This window comes from Panthera tigris, chromosome B3 (assembly GCF_018350195.1).
Source record: "Panthera tigris isolate Pti1 chromosome B3, P.tigris_Pti1_mat1.1, whole genome shotgun sequence".
Lineage (NCBI taxonomy): Eukaryota > Metazoa > Chordata > Mammalia > Carnivora > Felidae > Panthera > Panthera tigris.
In genome coordinates this window covers 112,246,079-112,265,469 of record NC_056665.1, presented here as the reverse complement: position 1 = coordinate 112,265,469, position 19,391 = coordinate 112,246,079, and the positions used below count along the sequence as shown (strand labels likewise).

The 19,391-nt window shown below is 32.9% G+C and overlaps 1 protein-coding gene across 3 annotated transcripts in view; it reads right to left on the bottom strand.

The window, feature by feature from the left end:
- Positions 1 to 19,391, bottom strand: part of GPHN (gephyrin) — a 632,007-nt gene that overhangs the window by 268,913 nt on the left and 343,703 nt on the right. For all 3 annotated transcript variants that reach the window (XM_042989931.1, XM_042989933.1, XM_042989932.1), the window contains exon 5: positions 13,108 to 13,202. In XM_042989931.1, coding sequence (XP_042845865.1) covers positions 13,108 to 13,202 — 95 coding nt within the window. The remainder of the gene's footprint in view (positions 1 to 13,107; positions 13,203 to 19,391) is intronic.

The window sequence follows — 19,391 nt, the reverse complement described above, 5'->3', positions numbered from 1 at the left end:
GAAGCTAATATACTTTGATAAGTAAATACAGATAGAGTAAAAAAACCTGTAGAATAGTATCTTTTATGAATATATATGTAAAAATTCTTACCAAAATATTAGCAAACATATTTCAGTAATATATAAAAAGAATGGAAAAAAATGATATGACATAACCTAATGGAGATTATTCTAAGAATGCAAGACTGGTTCTATATGTAAAGAGGTCAATCAATATAATCTACCATACAGACAGAAAAAATAGATCACATAATTTATTAATTTATGTACAAAAGCGTATCAATATTCATTCATGGTAACAACTCTTCAGAAAAATTTGGAATAGAGACAAACTTTCTCAGACTTTAAAGCTTTTATAAAAAAGCCTACAAATCACATTATACTAATTGATGAAGGACTGAAAGCTTTTCCTGTAAGATCAGGAAAAAGTCAAGGATGCCCATTCTCATCATGGCTACTGAACACAGTGGTGGAAATTCTAGTCAGTACAACTGGCAAGAGAAAAGAAAGAATCAAGGCAGGCAGATCAGAAAGGAAGCAATAAAACTGCTCCCTCCTATTTACAGATGACATGATGAAAGACTCTTAAAACAAAACAAAACAAAAAATACCCTCTTAGATCGCACTAGTATTTAATCAAGGCTGCAGTACATAAGATCAGTATACAAATTATATTTCTACAAAGAACAAACTGGTGGTTGCCAGAGGGTAGCAGAGCAGGGGGATGAATGAAATGGGTGAAGGGGATTGGGAGGTACAAGTTTCAAGCTATTGCAATGAATAAGTCCCAGAGATGAAAGGTACAGTATAGGTATACATAATTGTTGTATGGTAACAGATGGTAGCTACACTTGTGATGAGCATAGAATAATGTATAAAGTTGTCGAATCATTATATTGTATACTTGAAAGTGATGTAATATTGCATGTCAACTATACTTAAATTAAAAAAATTAAAAAAAAATACTGTTTACAGATCTCTTGTGTCCAGTACTTCATGTTAGAAGCTTGAAAATTGTCACTCCATCCTACTAACAAGAAAAGCCTGAACAGACTGAAAAATCAACTCTTTTTGAATCTGTAAGAGAGGGGAGACGCAGGGTAAACTGCTGTCTCCATGACTGGAGAGGCCAACAAGCAAATACAGGAAGTTCTGGCTTACCACAGCAGAGAATTGCAAGGGAAACAGCTGCAAGAAATAGTGCTGAGGTGGGAAAACCTGAGTTGTTATTAATGAATTGCTGGATGCTCAGTATGGACAAGTGGAAGTTAAAAATTCTAGGAGGACCTAGTCATAGGGGACCCTCTAAAATATTGTGAGATTTACCTCCAGGAGCATAACCAGGTTCCTCTAGTAGATACTGAAGAAAAATCCTTGTGCTTCCAGCAAGGGGAGAAGAAAGGAACCATTCTGAAACACTGTTAGCACTCTGTTCTTCTTAACAAGGCGTGCCTTCAGAGGTAACTAGTTAACCAGAGCATAATCTGCTGGGATATTATCAGAGACTAATTGACCTGGAAGACACAATATACCCCACTCCTGCTCCCTCTAGCCATGCTGTCCCACCTAAGGTTGGGGGGTGGTGGTGAGAAAAAAACTACAAACACTTGTGAGGTACAAAGTCCAGAGGCAATGGTTCACTAAAGTACAGAGACCTGATGTAGGGATACAGAACACTTTCCCTCATCCCAAATTTCATCACCATATTACTAAAGGCCTATTTATAACAGTTCCTTTTATGTGAAAAATGGGGCAACCTCTTGTATTGTTGGTGGGAATGCAAATTGGTGCAGCCACTCTGGGAAACAATATGGAGGTTCCTCAAAAAGTTAAAAATAGAACTACATTATGATCCAGGAATCACTACTACGTTATTTATGCAAAGAATACAAAAATACTAATTTAAAAGGATACATACCCCTGCAATGTTTATACCATTGTTATCTACAAATTAGCCAAATTAGGGGCGCCTGGGTGGCTCAGTCGGTTAAGCGGCCGACTTCAGCTCAGGTCACGATCTCGCGGTCCGTGAGTTCGAGCCCCGCGTCAGGCTCTGGGCTGATGGCTCAGAGCCTGGAGCCTGCTTCCGATTCTGTGCCTCCCTCTCTCTCTGCCCCTCCCCCGTTCATGCTCTGTCTCTCTCTGTCTCAAAAATAAAGGTTAAAAAAAAAAAAACAAATTAGCCAAATTATAGACACAGCCCAAATGTCCAATGATTGATGAAAGGATAAAAAAGATGTGTTTACACACACACACACACACACACACACACACACACACACACACACAAATATTACTCAGCCATTAAAAAGAATGCCATCTTGACCTTTGCAATGATATGGATGGAACTAGAGTATCATGCTAAGTGAAATGTCAGAGAAAAATACCATATGATTTCACTCATATGAGGAACGTAAGAAACAAAACAAATGAGTCTGAGGGAGAAAAAGAGAAAGGCAAACCAAGAAACAGATTCTTAACTATAGAGAGCAAAATGATGGTTACCAGAGAGGAGGTGGGTAGGGGAATGGGTTAAATGGGTGATGGGAATTAAGGAAGGCACTTGTGATGAGCTCCAGGTATTGTATTTAAGTGTTGAATCACTAAATTGTACAATTGAAACAAGTATTTCACTGTATATTAACTGGAATTTAAATAAAACCTTAAAAAATAATCTAAAGAAACCAAACAAGTTCCTTTTACCTAGTACACAATGGCTGGCTACCAAGAAAAAAATTACAAGGCATACTAACTAAAAGGTAAAAACACAATTTTTAAGTGAAAGAGCAAACATCAGAACCAGGTATGGCAAGGATGTTGGAATTATCAGACCAGGAATTTAAAATAAGATTAATATGTGAAGGGCTATAATGGATAAAGTAGATAGCATGCAAGAACAGATGGGCAATGTAAGCAGAAAGATAGAATCCAAAGAAAGAATGAAAAAGAAATGCTAGGCATAAAAAAAAAAAGAACAGTAATGATGAATGCCTTTGATGGGCTCATAGCTGAGAAAACAATTTCTGAACTAGAGGATATATTAATAGAACTTTTGAAAACTGCGAAGTAAAAAGAACACAGACTGAAAACAAAACAAAATATCCAAGAACTGTGGGACAACTAAAGAAGGTATAACACGTGTGTAATGGGAATACTAGAAGAAGAAAAGAAGAAATACTTAAAACATGCTTGAGAATTTCCCCCAAATTAATGTCAGACACCAAAATAGTCAGAGAACTCCAAATAGGATAAATGCAAAAACAAAAAACAAAAAAACCCCTCAAACTATACCTACACATATAATTTCAAACTATAGAAAATCAAAGAGAAAGAATCCTAAAAGTCAGAGGAAAAACAAAACCTTTATGTAAAGAGAAACAAAGATAAGAATTAACCTGACTTTTGCTCAGAAACCATGCAAGCAAGATGAAAGTGGAGAGAAATATTTAAAGTGTTGAGAGAAAAGAACAACCAACTTAGAATTCTGTACACTGTGAAGTTATCCTTTTAGCAGTGCAGGAGAAATAAAGGCTTCTCAAATAAAAATTGAAGGTATTTGTTGACAGTAGATCTGCCTTGCAAGAAATGTTAAAAGAAGTTGTTTAGAGAAAAGGTAAATGATATATGTCCTTACACAGAGCATAAAAGAAGGAATAATCAAAGTAAAATAAAAACTTATTTTTCTTAATTGATCTAACATATAATAGTTTGTTCAAAATGATAAGATCAACAGTATATTCATTATATATGCTTATGTATATATTTTATGTGTATATGTATTCTTATGTATATAAGTGAAATGAATGACAGCAGTTATACAAAGGATGGGAGGAAGGAAGGAATTAGGATAATTTTGTTATTACAAGGTGTAATTATAAGGTATTCCATTTGAAAGTGGACTTGGTTAGTTTTAAGTGTATATTGTAAACTCTAGGGCAACCACTAAAAAAAGTAAAACAAGAAGTATAATTGATATGCTAAGAAAGGAGAAAAAACAGAATCATATATAAGGCTCAATTAAAACAAACAAATGGCAGAAAAAGTGAAAGATAAAAATAGGAACAAAGAATGGCAACAAATAGAAAACAGTATTGAATATGGGAGACATTAATCCAACTATATTAATAATCACTTTGAATGTCGATGGTCTAAATGCAAAAATAAAAGACAGAGATTGTCAGAGTGGATTAAAAACACAACCCCACTATATGTTGTTTACAAGAGACCCCCTTTAAACATATAAATATAGATTAAAAGTAAATGGATATATATAGAAAAACCTATCATGCTAACATTTATAATAATAATAATAATAATAATAATAATAATAATAATAATAAAGCAGGAGTAACTATATTAGTTTGAGACAGAGCAGACTTCAAAGCCAGGACAGTTGCCAGTGCTAAAGAAGGACATTTATAATGATAAAGGGGTCAGTTCTCCAAAAAAACATGTTTTTAACAAGCGGTCACCTAACAACAGAGCATCAAACTATGTGAGGCAAAGACTAAAAACTACAAAGAGAAGAAATTAAGCCCACTATCATAGTTGCAGACTTCAACACCCCCATTTCAGAAATGGACACATACAACAGGCAGAAAATCAGTAAAGACATACCTAAACTCAACAACTCCATCAAACACTGGGTATAATCGACATCTATAGACTACTTCATCCAACAATGACAGAATACACATTCTTCTCAAGCTCATGTGAGACATTCACCAAGGTAGACCACTTTCTGGGCCATGAAACACACCTTAACAAATTTAAAAAGGATAGAAATTCTACAGTGTCTACTCTCAGACCACAGTGGAATTAAACAGCACACTTTGAAATAATGCTTGAGTCAAAAAAAGAAAAGAAAAGAAAAAAGAAAAGAAAAGAAAAGAAAAGAAATAACACTTCAAGGGAGAAATATCCAAGAGAAATTTTGAAATATTTTGAACTAAACAAAAATGAAAGGGAGTAAGGGAATTGGCAAAATAGCTGAAGAGAATTAAGAAATACAAATTTCTAGTTATAAAATAAGACACAAAGATGAAAAGTAAAAAAAAAAAAATAGGGAGAGAGAGAAATTTCAAACTTTGAAATGCAGAGAAAGCAGGGTTTAGAAGGAAATTTATAGCCTTGAACACTAAAAATAAAGATCTTAAATCAATCACCTGAATTTACACCTTAAGAAAAATAGAAAAATAGAAAAATAGAGGCGCCTGGGGCGCCTGGGGGGCGCCTGGGTGGCTCAGTGGATAAAGCGTCTGACTTTGGCTCATGTCATAACCTCATGGCTTGTGGGTTCGAGACCCATGTCGGGGTCCATGTTGACAGCTCAGAGCCTGGAGCCTGCTTCAGATTCTGTTTCCCTCTCTCTGAACCTCCCCCACTCACACTCTGTCTCACTCTTTCTCAAAAATAAATGAACATTTAAAAAAAATTAAGAAAAAGAAAATAGAATAAAAGCAAAATAATTCAGAGTAAGCAGAAGAGAAATAACAAAAATTAGAGCAGAAATCAGTGAAACTGAAAACTGGCAATCAACAGAGAAAATCTCCAAAACCAAAACCAGTTCTTTGAAATGATAAATAAAACCAATAAGCCTCTAGCCATGCTAAGTTAAAAAAAAAAAAAAAAAGAGAGAGAGAATACACAAATTATTAATATTAGAAATAAAAGAGAGGGTATCACTATAGTTTCTATGCACATTAAAAAGATAATAATACTTACAACAACTCCACACTCATAAATTTGATAACCTGGATGAAATGAACCATTATATTAAAGATGCAATCTGCTAAAATTCACATAAGAAGAAACAGACAATCTAGATAGGCCTATTCTATTAAAGAAATTGAATCACTAATTAATAATCTTCTAGGGGTGCCTGGGTGGCTCAGTCGGTTGAGCGTCCGACTTCAGCTCAGATCATGATCTCACAGTTTGTGAGTTTAAGCCCTGTGTTGGGCTCTGTGCTGACAGCTCGGAGCCTGGAGCCTGGAGCCTTCTTTGGATTCTGTGTCTCCCTCTCTCTCTGCCCCTAACCCACTCGTGTTCTGTCTCTGTCTCTCTCAAAAATAAATGAACATTAAAAAAAAAAAATCTTCTAAACAGGAGGCACCAGGTTTGGATATATTCAATAGTGCATTCTACCAAACCTTTAAGAAAGAAATTACCCCAATTCTCTACAATCTTTTAAAGAAGATAGAGACAGAGGGAATACTTCCAAACTCATTCTATGAGGCTAGCTAGTATTAGCCTAACACCAGCCAAGCAAAGACATTAGAAGAAAAAACCTATACACAATATCTGCAAAAATCCTCAACAAAATATTAGCAAATTGAATCCAACAATGTTAAAAAAAAAATATACACCATGACCAAGTAGGATTAATCCCAAGTATGCAAGGCAGGTTCACCATTTCAAAATCAATTACTATAATCCATCAATCACATCAACAGGCAAAAAATAGAAAAGTCACATGAGCATATCAATAGATGCAGAACAAACATTTGACAAAATCCTACACCCACTGTGATAAAAACCCAGTAAGCTGGAATAGAGGGGCATGAGGGAAACATCCTCAATTTGATAAAAAATATCCACAAAAACATACATCCAATACATTTCTCAATGGTGAAAATTCAAAGCTTGCTTAGTAAGATCAAGTATGATATCCTCTCTCACCACTCCTTTTCAACACTATACTGGACATTTTTAGCTACTGCAATAGGACAAGAAAAGGAAATAAAGGTATTCAAATTGGGAAGGAAGAAACAAAACTACCTTTCTTTATATATGACATGGTCATCTAAGTAAAACATCCGGAAGAGTCAAGAAAAAAACTTCTGGAACTAAGAAGTATTATGGCAAGGTTACAGAATACAAAGTTAAAATACAAAAGTCAATCATTTTCCTATATATCAGCAATAAACAACTGAAACTGAAATGAAAAATATATCAGTTACATTAGCAGCCCCCCAAATGAAAAACTTATATACATCTAACAAAAGCTATCAGACTGAATGAAATCAATGAAGAATTAAATAAAGTTCCTATTCCATGTTTATACATAAGAAAAGTAAATATCATCAGGATGTCAGTTCTTCGCAGTTTGATCTATAGATTCAATGGCAATCTAAATAAAAATCCCAGCAAGTTGTTTTATGGACATTTACAGACTGATTCTACATTCTCTATGGAGAGACAAAGGATCCCAAATAGTCAATACAATATTGAAGCAGAATAAAGTTAGGAGACTTATACATATGGACTGTGATTCCCTTCTATAAAGTTATAGCTAGTGTGGTACTGGTGAAGGAACAGCAAATAGATGAATGGAACAGAATAGAGAACCCAGAAATGTAGAAACACATAAATATAGTAAATTGATCTTTCATAAAGGAGCAAAAGCAATACAGTGGAGCAAAGATAGTCTTTTCAATAAATAGACTGGACATGTACATGGAACAACTGGACATGTACATGTGAAAAAAATGAATCCACACATAGACTTTACATCTTTCTCAAAAGTTAACTCAAAATGGATCATAGAACAAAATGGAAAATACAAAACTAGAGAACTACAGGATAACACAGGAGAAAACATAGATGAGTTGGGTATGATTCCTTTTTAGATACAATGCTAGGGGTACAATCCGTAAAGGAAATAATTGGTAAACTGGACTTCATTAAAATTAAAAATTCTGCACTATGAAAAACAATGTCTAGAAAAGACAAGTCAGAGAATGAAAAAATATTTGCAAAGGACACATCTGATAAAGAAATATTAATCAAAATGTACAAAGAAACCTTTAAACTCAACAATAATAAAACAAACAACCCAAAAAATGGGCCAAAGACCTTAACGGACAACTCATTACAGAAGATATACAGATGGCAAATATTCATACGAAAAAATGTTCAACATCATATATCATCAGAGAAATGCAAATTAAAGCAATAATTAGATAATACTACACATGTATTAGAATGGCCAAAACTTGGGGAACCTGGCTGGCTCAGTTAGTGGAGCATGCCACTCTTGATCTCGGGGTTGTGGGTTTGAGTCCCACATTGTGTGCAGAGATTACCTAAAAAAAATCTTAAAAAAGAAAAAAAAGAAAAAAAAGAATGGCTGAAATTCTGAACTCTGACAACACCAAATACTGTTGAGGACACAGAACAACAGGAAATTGCATTCATTGCTGGTGGGAATGAAAAATGATGTAACCACTTTGGAAGACATCACAGTTTCTCAGACAATCCAGCAATTCTGCTCTTTGATATTTACCCAAAGTAGTTGAAAATTTATTCACTATAAATTTATTCACCAAAATTTCACACAAAAATCTGCACATGGATGTTTACAGCAGCTTTGTTCATAACTGCCAAAACTTGGAAGCAACCAGATGACCTTCAGTAAGTGAATGGATAAATAAATGGTACATCCAGACAATGGAATATCACTCAGTGTTAAAAAGAAATGAGCTATTAAGTCATGAAAAGACACAAAGGAAGCTTAAATGCTATTATTTAGCAAAAGAAGCTAATCTAGAGAGGCTACATACTATATGATTCCAGCTAGATGACATACTGGAAAAGTCAAAACAATGGAGATAGGAAAAAGATCAGTGGTTGCCAGGTACTGAAAAGGAAAGAGGGATGAGTAGGCAGAGCACAAAGGATTTTTAGGACAGTGAAATTCTCTGTATGATACCATAAAGATGAATATATGTCAGTATACATTTGCCAAACACACAGGATGTACACTACCAAAAGGAAACCATAATGTAAATGTAACAAATCACTCATACACTGTTGGTGGGGATATAAAATGGTACAGTTATTGTGGATAATAATTTGGCAGTTTATCATAAAAGTAAACACATAACTGCTATATGACCCAGCAACTGTATTCTGGGTATTTATCCCAGAAAAACAGAAAATTCTGTTAATAAGACCTGTAAACAAAATTCAGAGTAACTTTGTTCATAAAAGCCAAACCTGGAAATGACCCAGATGTCCTTCAATAGAAAAATGGTAGAACAAACTATGATACATCAATTCCAGGGAATAATACTCAGCAATAAAAACCAGTGGACTGTTGATTCATGTAACAATTGTTTGAGTCTCTAGGGAATTATGCTGAACGGAAAAAAACAATCAAAATGTTACATACTACATGATTCTACTTAGTTAAATTCTCAAGATGGCAAAATAGAGAAATGGAGGAAAGATTAGTGGTTGTCAAAGATTTGGACAGAAAGGCTGGGTAGGAGATAGGTAGGTATGGCAAAAGAAAGACAATGGGAGAATCCTTGTGGTGATGGAATTGTTCTTTATCTTCACTGCATCAATGTTAATATGCTGATTTTAATTTTGTGCTAGTTTTACAAATTGTTCCCATTGGGGAAAACCTGATAAAGGTGCATGGCATTTCTAAGCAGTATTTCTTACAGTTGCATGCCAATCTACAATTATCTTAAATAATTCCACCAAACATTTAAAGAAAAAAAGACACCATTCCTCCTCAAACTCTTCCAAAAAACAGAAGAAAAGGGACTTCCTAACTAATTCTATGAGGCCAGCATTGCCTTAATATCAAAGCCCAACAAAGAACAACAAGATAAGAAAACTACAGGCCAGTGTCCCTTATAAACATTGATGTAAAGATCTTCAACAAATACTAGCAAAACAAATTCAGCAGTATATTAAAAGGGTTATACACCATGACCAAGTGGAATTTATCCCTAGAATGCAAGGATGGTTCAGCATATGAAAAGCAATCAAGGTAATATACCACAGTTGTAGGATAAAGGAGAAAAACACATTTAAATGTTTGGTAGAATTCTCCAGTGAAGACATCTGATACAGCCATTTTATATGTAGATAGGTTCTTGATTACTGATTCAATCTAACTTGTTACAGATCTATTTGGATTTTCTATTTTTTTCTGATTCAATCTGCATAGCGTTTGTGTTTATAGGAATTTGTCCATTTCATCTAGGTTATCCAATTTACTGGCATACAATGGTTAATAGTACTTTCTTATAGTACTTATTTCTATAGAATTGGTAGTAATGTCCCCATTTTTGTTTCTGAGTTTAGTAATTTGAGTCTTGTCTCTTTTTTTTTTCTTAGCCAATATAAGCTAAAAATTTTCAATTTTGTCCATCTTTTCAAAGAGTCAATATTTGGTTTAGTTGATTTCTATATTGTCATTACATTTTCTATTTTATTTATCTCTGTCTTAATCTTTATTATTTTCTTCCTTCTGCTAGCTTTGGGTTTAATTTGTTCTTTTTCTAGTTAAGTTGTAATGTTATGTAGTTGTTTTTGAGATCTTCCTTTTTTTTTAAAATGTAAGCTTTTACAGCTATAGCTTTCCCTGTTAGTTAGCATTGCTTTCTCTGAATCACTTAAGTTTTGGTAGGAAACATAGAGCCAGAAGACAGTGGAATAATGTTTTTTTTATAGTGCTGAAAGAAAATAACTGTTGATCCAGAATTCTACATCTAGTGAAAATATCCTTCAAGAATGAAGGTAGAACGAAGATATTTCTAGATGAAATAACTGCTATGAAGAAAAGCTACTGAAGGCGTTGTCATGCTGTCAACCAATAAAACACCATAGCAGTGGTCAACACTTAAATAAGACTTATTATGAATCAGTTGTTGTTCTAAGCACTTTATATGGATTCAATCCAAAAAGGTTGTTACTATTAACATGTTCATATACACATGAGAAAATGAAAACAAAAAAGATGTTAAGTAGCTAGTAAGTAGTAGAGTCAGAACTGAACCCAAGCAGTCTGGCTTCAGAGATGATGCTCTTAACTATTACTTGATACTATCTTGTAACTAAGTTGTTATAAGTTACAAGTTGTATAACTTGAGTTTATTTAGTTAATCAAATAGATAAAAACCATTTTAAGCAGATTTAGAAATTTAAAAAATTATTTTTATTTAATGCTGTTTTCTAGAGATAAAAAAATAGGAAGGCAAGGCAACAACTTGTATTACTTTACCTTGAAAAAAATTATATAGAATGAGCATGAAACACTGATTTATCAACAATAATCATAATAATAAACATTCTTTGAGTACTCACTATGTGTCAGAAGTTGTTTTGGGGTCTGAGGATGTAAAAATGAATGTGATAAAGCTCCTGTTCTTAAGGATTTTATACAAATTAGGTAATACAGTCAAATAAGTATATAATTACAATATAGCATGTGCTATAACAGAAGCATGTACAAAGCCCAAAGTACATACAAGGTAACAATGATATAAGAAAGGAAACATCAATATAATCATGGCTGTTTTAAGACAGTAATATTTTTAAAAGGCCTTGAAAAAAGGCCTTGCTCACAAAAAATGAACAGTTAGGAAAATATTCCACAATTTTTTATGCATGATACACACAGACTACTATCTCTGTTTTAAACTTGTAAATAAACTCTCCATTAAATAAGCAATGAACAGAAAGAAAAGCAAGTAGAATCTGTTACCATCCTGTGTAGTTATTTTAATTTTCAAAGCCTTCAGCATAAAGACGATAGGCTTATTCCAAAGTACTTAGAATCACCTCCTGCTGATTAAATTTCTACTCACTCAATAGTCCAGTGCTCAGGAATTATGTGGATTCAGAAGGTAGAAGAGGAATTAATCCAGAAAAATCTTTCAATAAGACGGAAAGTGATATTTCTATACTGGATAAAAAAAGCTATATTGAACTTAAAGAGTTACCTTAACAGTTGCAAAGAACAAGTTCTCCAAGTAAACTCTGGGATCCTTAAGGTGAGGATTATGCCTTATTTTTCTTTCTATCCTTAGTATCCCTAATGGTTAATACAGGGCTTGGCAAATAGAGCATTATTATTTCTGCTCAATTAGATTTTTATTATAAAAGAATCAACAAGAGATGAAGTTTAATTTTTTCTTGACCATATTCCTTGTATGCCAACAAAATGTTCTTTTATGTCCAAAGGCCACTGCTTAGTTCCACAGAGAAAAGGGATCAAATGTGACCCTTGACCTCAGAAATGTAGATATGGTTAAAAAAAGAACAGCTTAAAAGAATCAATGCAAATTCCTTAAAGATCAGCATGGACTTTTAAATTTACAATTTCTACATGCTACTATAATTCTTTTTTGCTCTTACTGAAATTAAATGTTATAGTACATGTGACAGCAAAGAGAATATAGTAACTAATGACCCATTCACATTTCCCTGTAGCTGTGCTTCAAGTAACTGCCATTAATGGGATATAAACCCTGTCTAAGTAACAGAAAGGACATTATGATTCATATTCCATGTGTTACAGTTATATAGATATATTTAGTTTTGTATTCATATTGTACACAGGATGAATAAATGGCTATACATGATGATTATGAATCCCTAAATTATAATGTTGTCGTGTATTTTTAGATTGCTCAGAGATCAACTGTCTATTAATCAATGGTCATTAAGTCAACAGGTTCTCACTAAGTTGATACTTCTGTTTTTAACTTAAATGATGTATGCTGTCCTCATTAAAGAAGATTTTAATCTAAGTTACTAAAACAATAACAAATAACTAAAACATCAGAGAGAAAGGATGTCAACATCTATGTCAACAAAGGCACAGTTTTAAATATACTAACTTAAAACACTAATAATATTAATTTAGCTTTTTATGACCACACATAAATATGCCTATTTAAAAATTTCTAACATATGAGAATAACTTACTGAAAAAAAAATTCTGTTTACTGTTATTAAATTAGCATTTAATGACAATTAATGAATATTAATTGATGATTACAAATAATCACATACAAAAATAATTTTACATCTTGATAAACTGCACTCTTCTCTGGGTCAGGATTGACAACTTTTAGCATAATCTAATATTTTCTAAAAGTTTAAAGATAATATGTGAAAAAAAAACCTTGAAGGAAACTGGTTAAGATTTATCTAGACAGGATACTAAGACTCTTAACTCTGGGGGGAAAAAGGGAGCAAATTTAAGTGTTATTGGCTAAAGTTTCTTATATTAATTAGACTATTGTAGTGATTAGTGGTACGGAATTAATTTTCTTTGCAACATGTTGGTGACTTTCTTACCTAGAGAGCATGCCCAGAGGTGTAACATTAAGTGATCCCATCAGCATTGCCAGGGCCATCCCTGGCGCTTCCCGTTCTATTACTTCTTTTGTGGCCTGTAATTAAAGATTAAATAGCAAACTGAGTGAAATAAGCCAAAAGGAAGGAATGCAGAGTAGTAAAGTTAACTTAAAAATAATTATAAATCATGCTTTCTATAAACCATACTTTGTAGTTTCCCAAACATTGTATTTATTGAGACTCAGTTCTTTGGGACCTCTGAATAAAAGCTGACAACCAGGACATCCAGGGAACTTTTATATATTAGCAGACCTTTCTTATTTCTTATAATTCAGAGGTATTTGATGCAAGTCTCATCTAAAAACCTAAATTTTAAAATGAAATCTCAGATTGTTATAATAGCTCAATGATTTTCACAGTGCAAGAAATCTGGGTATTTTTCTTTGTCTATTACACATGAAATAATTAATCCCTAAAACCTGAGATCATTTTGTTTCTGTCCTAGCTCTATGATTTTATGATACAATTAAAAGGAACTCAGGAAGTACCAAGTTAACTTTCTCATGTTTTGGGTAGAAGAAAAACTAAATTTACCATCTTTCATATTTTCAATATAAATTATCTTAGTATTTTTAAAAACAATTAATGGAGTGATAGGTTTTAACTATACAATAGATGTTTTAAGATAGGGCATTTTTAAGACTGTGTAGTTAAACCTGAAGTGAATTAGACAGGAAAATTTCACTTTCTAAAGGTCAAAGTAGATACATATTTATCATATTGTGATGGTAAAGATATGTTTAACGCTCAAAGTTGGGAGTGAAATAAATGACTAAATGTATTCTTAATCCTGTTTCTACATATGAAGTAATTTATAGTAATTGGGAGCAATACAGGAATAAAGTTTGCAAAATAAACTATTCCAGTACAGAAGAAGAAAGGCAAATGAAATAAAAGATAAATTATGGAGGAATATAGAGAAAGATTATTTTTTTAATATTTTATTAGAAGTAGAGGGACAGTACTAAATCAGATTGTAGCTCTGGCAAAATTTAGGTCGAGGACTTGGCAAAATAATTGAACTGTATCAGGTATGTGTTAGATGCTGGTTGATGTTATAAATAAACTTTTAAGTTGCACAAAGTTATTTAATCCCTTATAATTATATAGAATAAAGCATTACCAGAATTGATGTGATCTACTAGTCCACTGAATCCCAGCATAATGTGATATCTAACAATGGCAGAAATTTTAAAGGAAAATTAACACTACCATAATGTCTTTCAGTAAAACCTGCCTTAAAAATAGAGGGCCAGCAGGCAGGAGAAAAGGAAATTCTTAAATTCCTAAGTTTGGGAGTTAATTACTTTTATTTAAATATATAGCTAAAATAATGCCAAGCTAGCATTATCCAGAATCTATCCTTGGTTTTCCAAACTCAGCTTTCTAGTATGATTCTGAGGTCTCCTGATAAGAAACACTATTTCCATGTGATAAACTGCTTTATTGATGTTTGTAACCTTTACTTAGAGACTGTAAATCTTAGAGTCTTAAAAATCAAGTATGTCATATTACTGAGAACAATCTTAAAAGAATTCTTTGGACAGGGCTAACATTTACTTCATCATCTGCTTGAAAAAGTCACATAAACAGTGTTCAACATTTAATGAATTTGGGATCCATATAAAGATGATGTACTCCAAAGTATAGTAGCATACGTTATTTAAGGACAAAGGAAGAAAATATTAAAATAGCTGAGAAGTCTTTCACTTAAACAGATACCTCAAAAACATTTATCCATCCACGCAACAAATATTTATTAAGCATCTAATATGCCCTAGGTAGTATTCTAGAATTGATGTTACAGTAGTGAATAAAACAAACTTCTAAGAGTGTGTAAATTCACCATCACCTACCACATGAAAAACCTGATTGACAAATTGTAAATGAGAACTATCTACAAGAGACGTAATTCACTAATTTTTATAGATTCTCTAAAATAAACCACTGGATTTGGCTGGACCACAGTGGTCTACCTACAATGCCTCTTCTCACTTTTCTAAGAATTGTTTTACTATATGCAACTGGATCCAATGAAATGGCTCAGTGAAACTCGTATTTATATTAGGAAGTATTTAAGGCCATCGTATACCACTTTGCACTGTGATCCTCTTTAGGAGGAGCTATATGAGAAACTTTCTCTCCAGTGTCATACTTAGGAATGGGTACTCCCCTGGGCTACCATTTTTTGTTTGTTTGTTTGTTTTTAATTATGATGCTTATGAATCAGTTACCCTTGAGAAGAGTCAAATCTGTGTATCCTTTTTAGTAGGGAACACAACCTAATTTCATCTTATTTTTCCTTTCCTTATTTTCCCACATTTATTCTATTAAAAGGTCTATTTTTGTTTCATGTATTTGGGCAAACCATCCTAAATATCTTTTCAGAGTATTAATAAATATATGGATGATGAATGGATGGATGAATAAACGTATTCTTTACACAGAGGTCTTCATCTTTTTCTAAATGTAATTTAGGGAGGACAATTAATGGTGAAGCCGTCTAGATAATCTGGGCCTCCAGACACAAATTTTGCTTGTTTTAGAACATAAAAGAAAAATAGATACTTTGGTGATGCCACTAAAAGGCACTGGTGTCTACAGTGGTGAGTGCAGAAGTGTCACACTCTTTCTAGGACTAAACACAAAACAGCATTTTTGATTGGATATATACATTTTTTATCATTCTCTTGTTGAACAAAAATGAAACCAATGAAAAGAATGATAACAATATCAATTTCTGAATACTTTGAAGGATGCGTATATATATATACACACACATATATATGCATACATACACACAAGATATTTCTAAATAACACACAGAACAGTCCTTTTTTTACATCTATATCAAATATTATCTTTTCCATAAAACATTAGAGCCCTTCTATTTCCTTTTGTATTTTCTCTTCCTCTAAAGCTGTTTAGTATAGCAGAAAGATCACCATCTGTGAAGTCAGACAATGCCACAACAGTTACAGTTCATGAGAGTAAGAGCTGGATGTATTGCAGCACCTAGGACAGCGCTCAACATATAGTATGTGTACGCAATAAATATTTGTTGAATAAAAGAATGAATAAATGAACCAATATAGGTTTGAAACCCAGTTTTATCACATAGTTGCTCTGTGAATTAGAACAAAATATTTAACCTCTTGGAGCTTCAGTGTACTTATGAATAAAATGGAGATGATAATAATGAAACATACCTACATCTTAGGAGAACTAAATGATACAAGTCAATAACCTAGCATAGAATAGGCATTCAATACATGGTAATTCTCTTTGTGCCTCTTCTTTCTAATCCACCTTACTTCCTTGCAGTTTTGATTGATTATACCAGTTAGAAAATAGGAACACACAAAAATCCAGAAATGAAACCTAGAAACAGTGGTTGAGAAGCAAAGATGAGGGGAAAGAGAATGGAGAGCAAGAACCTAAATGTAAGAACACTGGCAAGTGGGAGGCAGGGAGCAGAATACTGAAACACTGGATCTAAAAGGAACAAGCAGCCAAATGAAGTGGGAGTTGGAAGGTGGACAAGAGGGCAAGAGCTGGGTAAAAACATCTATAAACCATAAATGAAAAGGTACAAGAAGGTGGTAAAGAGCAATGGAATAAAACTTAATTTAGAGGAAATGGGAAAATTCTGTCTAAATTAGTAGATCATAGAAACAGAAGAATGGTTTTAATAAGTGTAGCTTTATCTGTGCCTGTTAATGAGTAAGTAACAAGCATTCATTATCAATAGGCTATTCATAATGAATGGCAAAAAAGAATGCCATTAAAAGTTTGAAATTTTTTAATTAAATTGTTTCTAACTTTCTTATACATTATCTTTGTTTCCTTGAGCAATAGGAGAAGTTTATATTCCTACTTCACATATAACCTTTTCTGAACTAGTGGAGTCCAAAATAATGAGGTTTAATTGGATTTAGCCACTCTCTTTAAATAAAACATTTCATATTTAACTTCTTAATACTTTCTAAACTATGAAAGTTGCTAAATGCTTTCTAAACTATGAAACCACCTAGGGAAAACCACTTATTGTGATCTTTTTATCAAAGACACTTTTAAGACACATTAAAGTCAGAAAGTGCTTCATAGACTGTTCAAGTTGCAAAAAAAGGGTGTTATAAACAATAATTTTATAGCCCCGAGAACTTGCCAATGAAATTCAGATCCATTTTAATTTCACAGGAAAAACAATATCAAAAAATGTTATTGCTAACGGGCCATGTGGTTTAAATATGTACAGGACACATATTAGCTAAATGTAAATGTGCAGAAATTCCTTATACTCATGGTGACTGTGAAAAACCACTTAATATAGTGCTTTTCTTTATTTTTCTAGACATATTTTTATCAACAGAGCATAACCTATGTATTAATATCTATATGACTGTAATTTGACTATATAGATTTAACAAAATTTCCTAAGAATTACTGCAGTGCCCTCTGCTGATTAAATAGTCTTAAATAACAAAGAGTATCTTTAAAACTCTTTTTTTTTTTTTTTTAACGTTTATTTATTTATTTTGAGAGAGAGACAGCGCGAAGCCCTATGTGCAGCTTGGACCCATGAACCATGACATCATGACCTGAGCCGAACGAAACCAAGTGTTGGCACCTCAAAATCTGCATTTCTAACTAGTTTCTGGTTATGCTTGTGATGCTGGTCAAAGGACCAACTTTGAAAAACACGTTACAGATGGAAGGAATGCGGTAGATTAATGATAATGTGTACCACCTGATCTAATTTTCATGCTCACCTTGTATTCAACTTTGTAAAGTAGACTGAAATAAATATGAGGAGCCTTCATCAGAGCAAAATATAGACCTACTGAGGAGATAAATTAGGTAATAAATAGGCAGTTTAATGACAGCCAATTAAATTTACCCTACTTTATCAATTAAAGGGTAAACACATTAATTTTATTTTACACTTTAAAAAAGGGTTATAATAAACTAACAATTCAGAGTCTGCCTCTGTAAGTATCATATGGCACACAGAAGCTATCTTTAATATATTTTTTCTCCTTAAGACTACACATGATGGATAAAACTTGTACACGACTAACTCCTAGATATTCAAGAAGGAGCACCAGCTACAAATCTACTCCTTTCTCCTTTCATTTAAGAGACAGAGCATAATGGAAGCAAGAGGGACATTATTCTAAAGGCAGCCTTGAATTTATTCTAATTGATTAAGATATTCACTTGCATAGTTTAATTTTTTATTAGTTGCAAATACCTTTCAACCAATCATAACACATCAGTGTATCATAACATGTGACTAAATGGTTAAAGGCTACTGTTACAAAGGAGAAGCTGCAACCAGGGAATGAAGGTACTTATCTGAGTTTTATTTGGAAGAAACGATCTTATTTATATACTTCTTTAACTCAGAGTTTTTAGACTTCTTAAATATTTACATTTTCTTCCACTCCTAGAAGAGTGGAGATACTCTCATTTTGTTTTTCAGTTAAAGTTGTACAATGTTTAAGTAAGATCTGAGTATGATGAAAGATCAAAGGAGACAAAAAGCACACAAGAGTAAAAATTTAAGTACCACAGCAATGTCATCTTCCATCCCAATGAAGTGAGTATAAGATGCCAACAGCCCCACAGTTCAACTCAGTTCTCATGAAGTGTCACCAAGTTAACATATCACCAAGGTTTAAAGATAAGTATTTCTTATAACATGGCTCCCTAAAGCAAGCTAACCAGTTTATCTAGCTCAACAAAAGGATTTATTTTAACATTAGAGTAAAAATCAGTTTCTGGGCTACTGAGACAGTCTTCATCATGGGTAATTAAAAAATTTCCAAGTATTATTTTATGAAAAAATCTCACCTTGTTTGCTAACATTTAGATCCCAACCAAGTTGTTAACCAATTTGAGAGTATATAGCAAATACTTCTTAACTTTACTTTTCTCTTTCCACAGTGAGTTATTTTTTCACATTAATTTCCTCCTTTATCTAAACATTAACTTGATAATCAAATTATCAAACAAAAATCAGGGAACTCAGATGATAAAATTATTTTTATAAGAGATTTTCATGAGAATACTTATCTTCATATTCCACTTATATAAATAGCACTACTTCACATCTCACTGCAGGAAAAGGTGAAAAGACTAGTGATACTTCTATGGATTATTAGTATTTTTATATCTGTAATATACATTTATTCACTTTTGGCATTATGTAAAAGAATAAA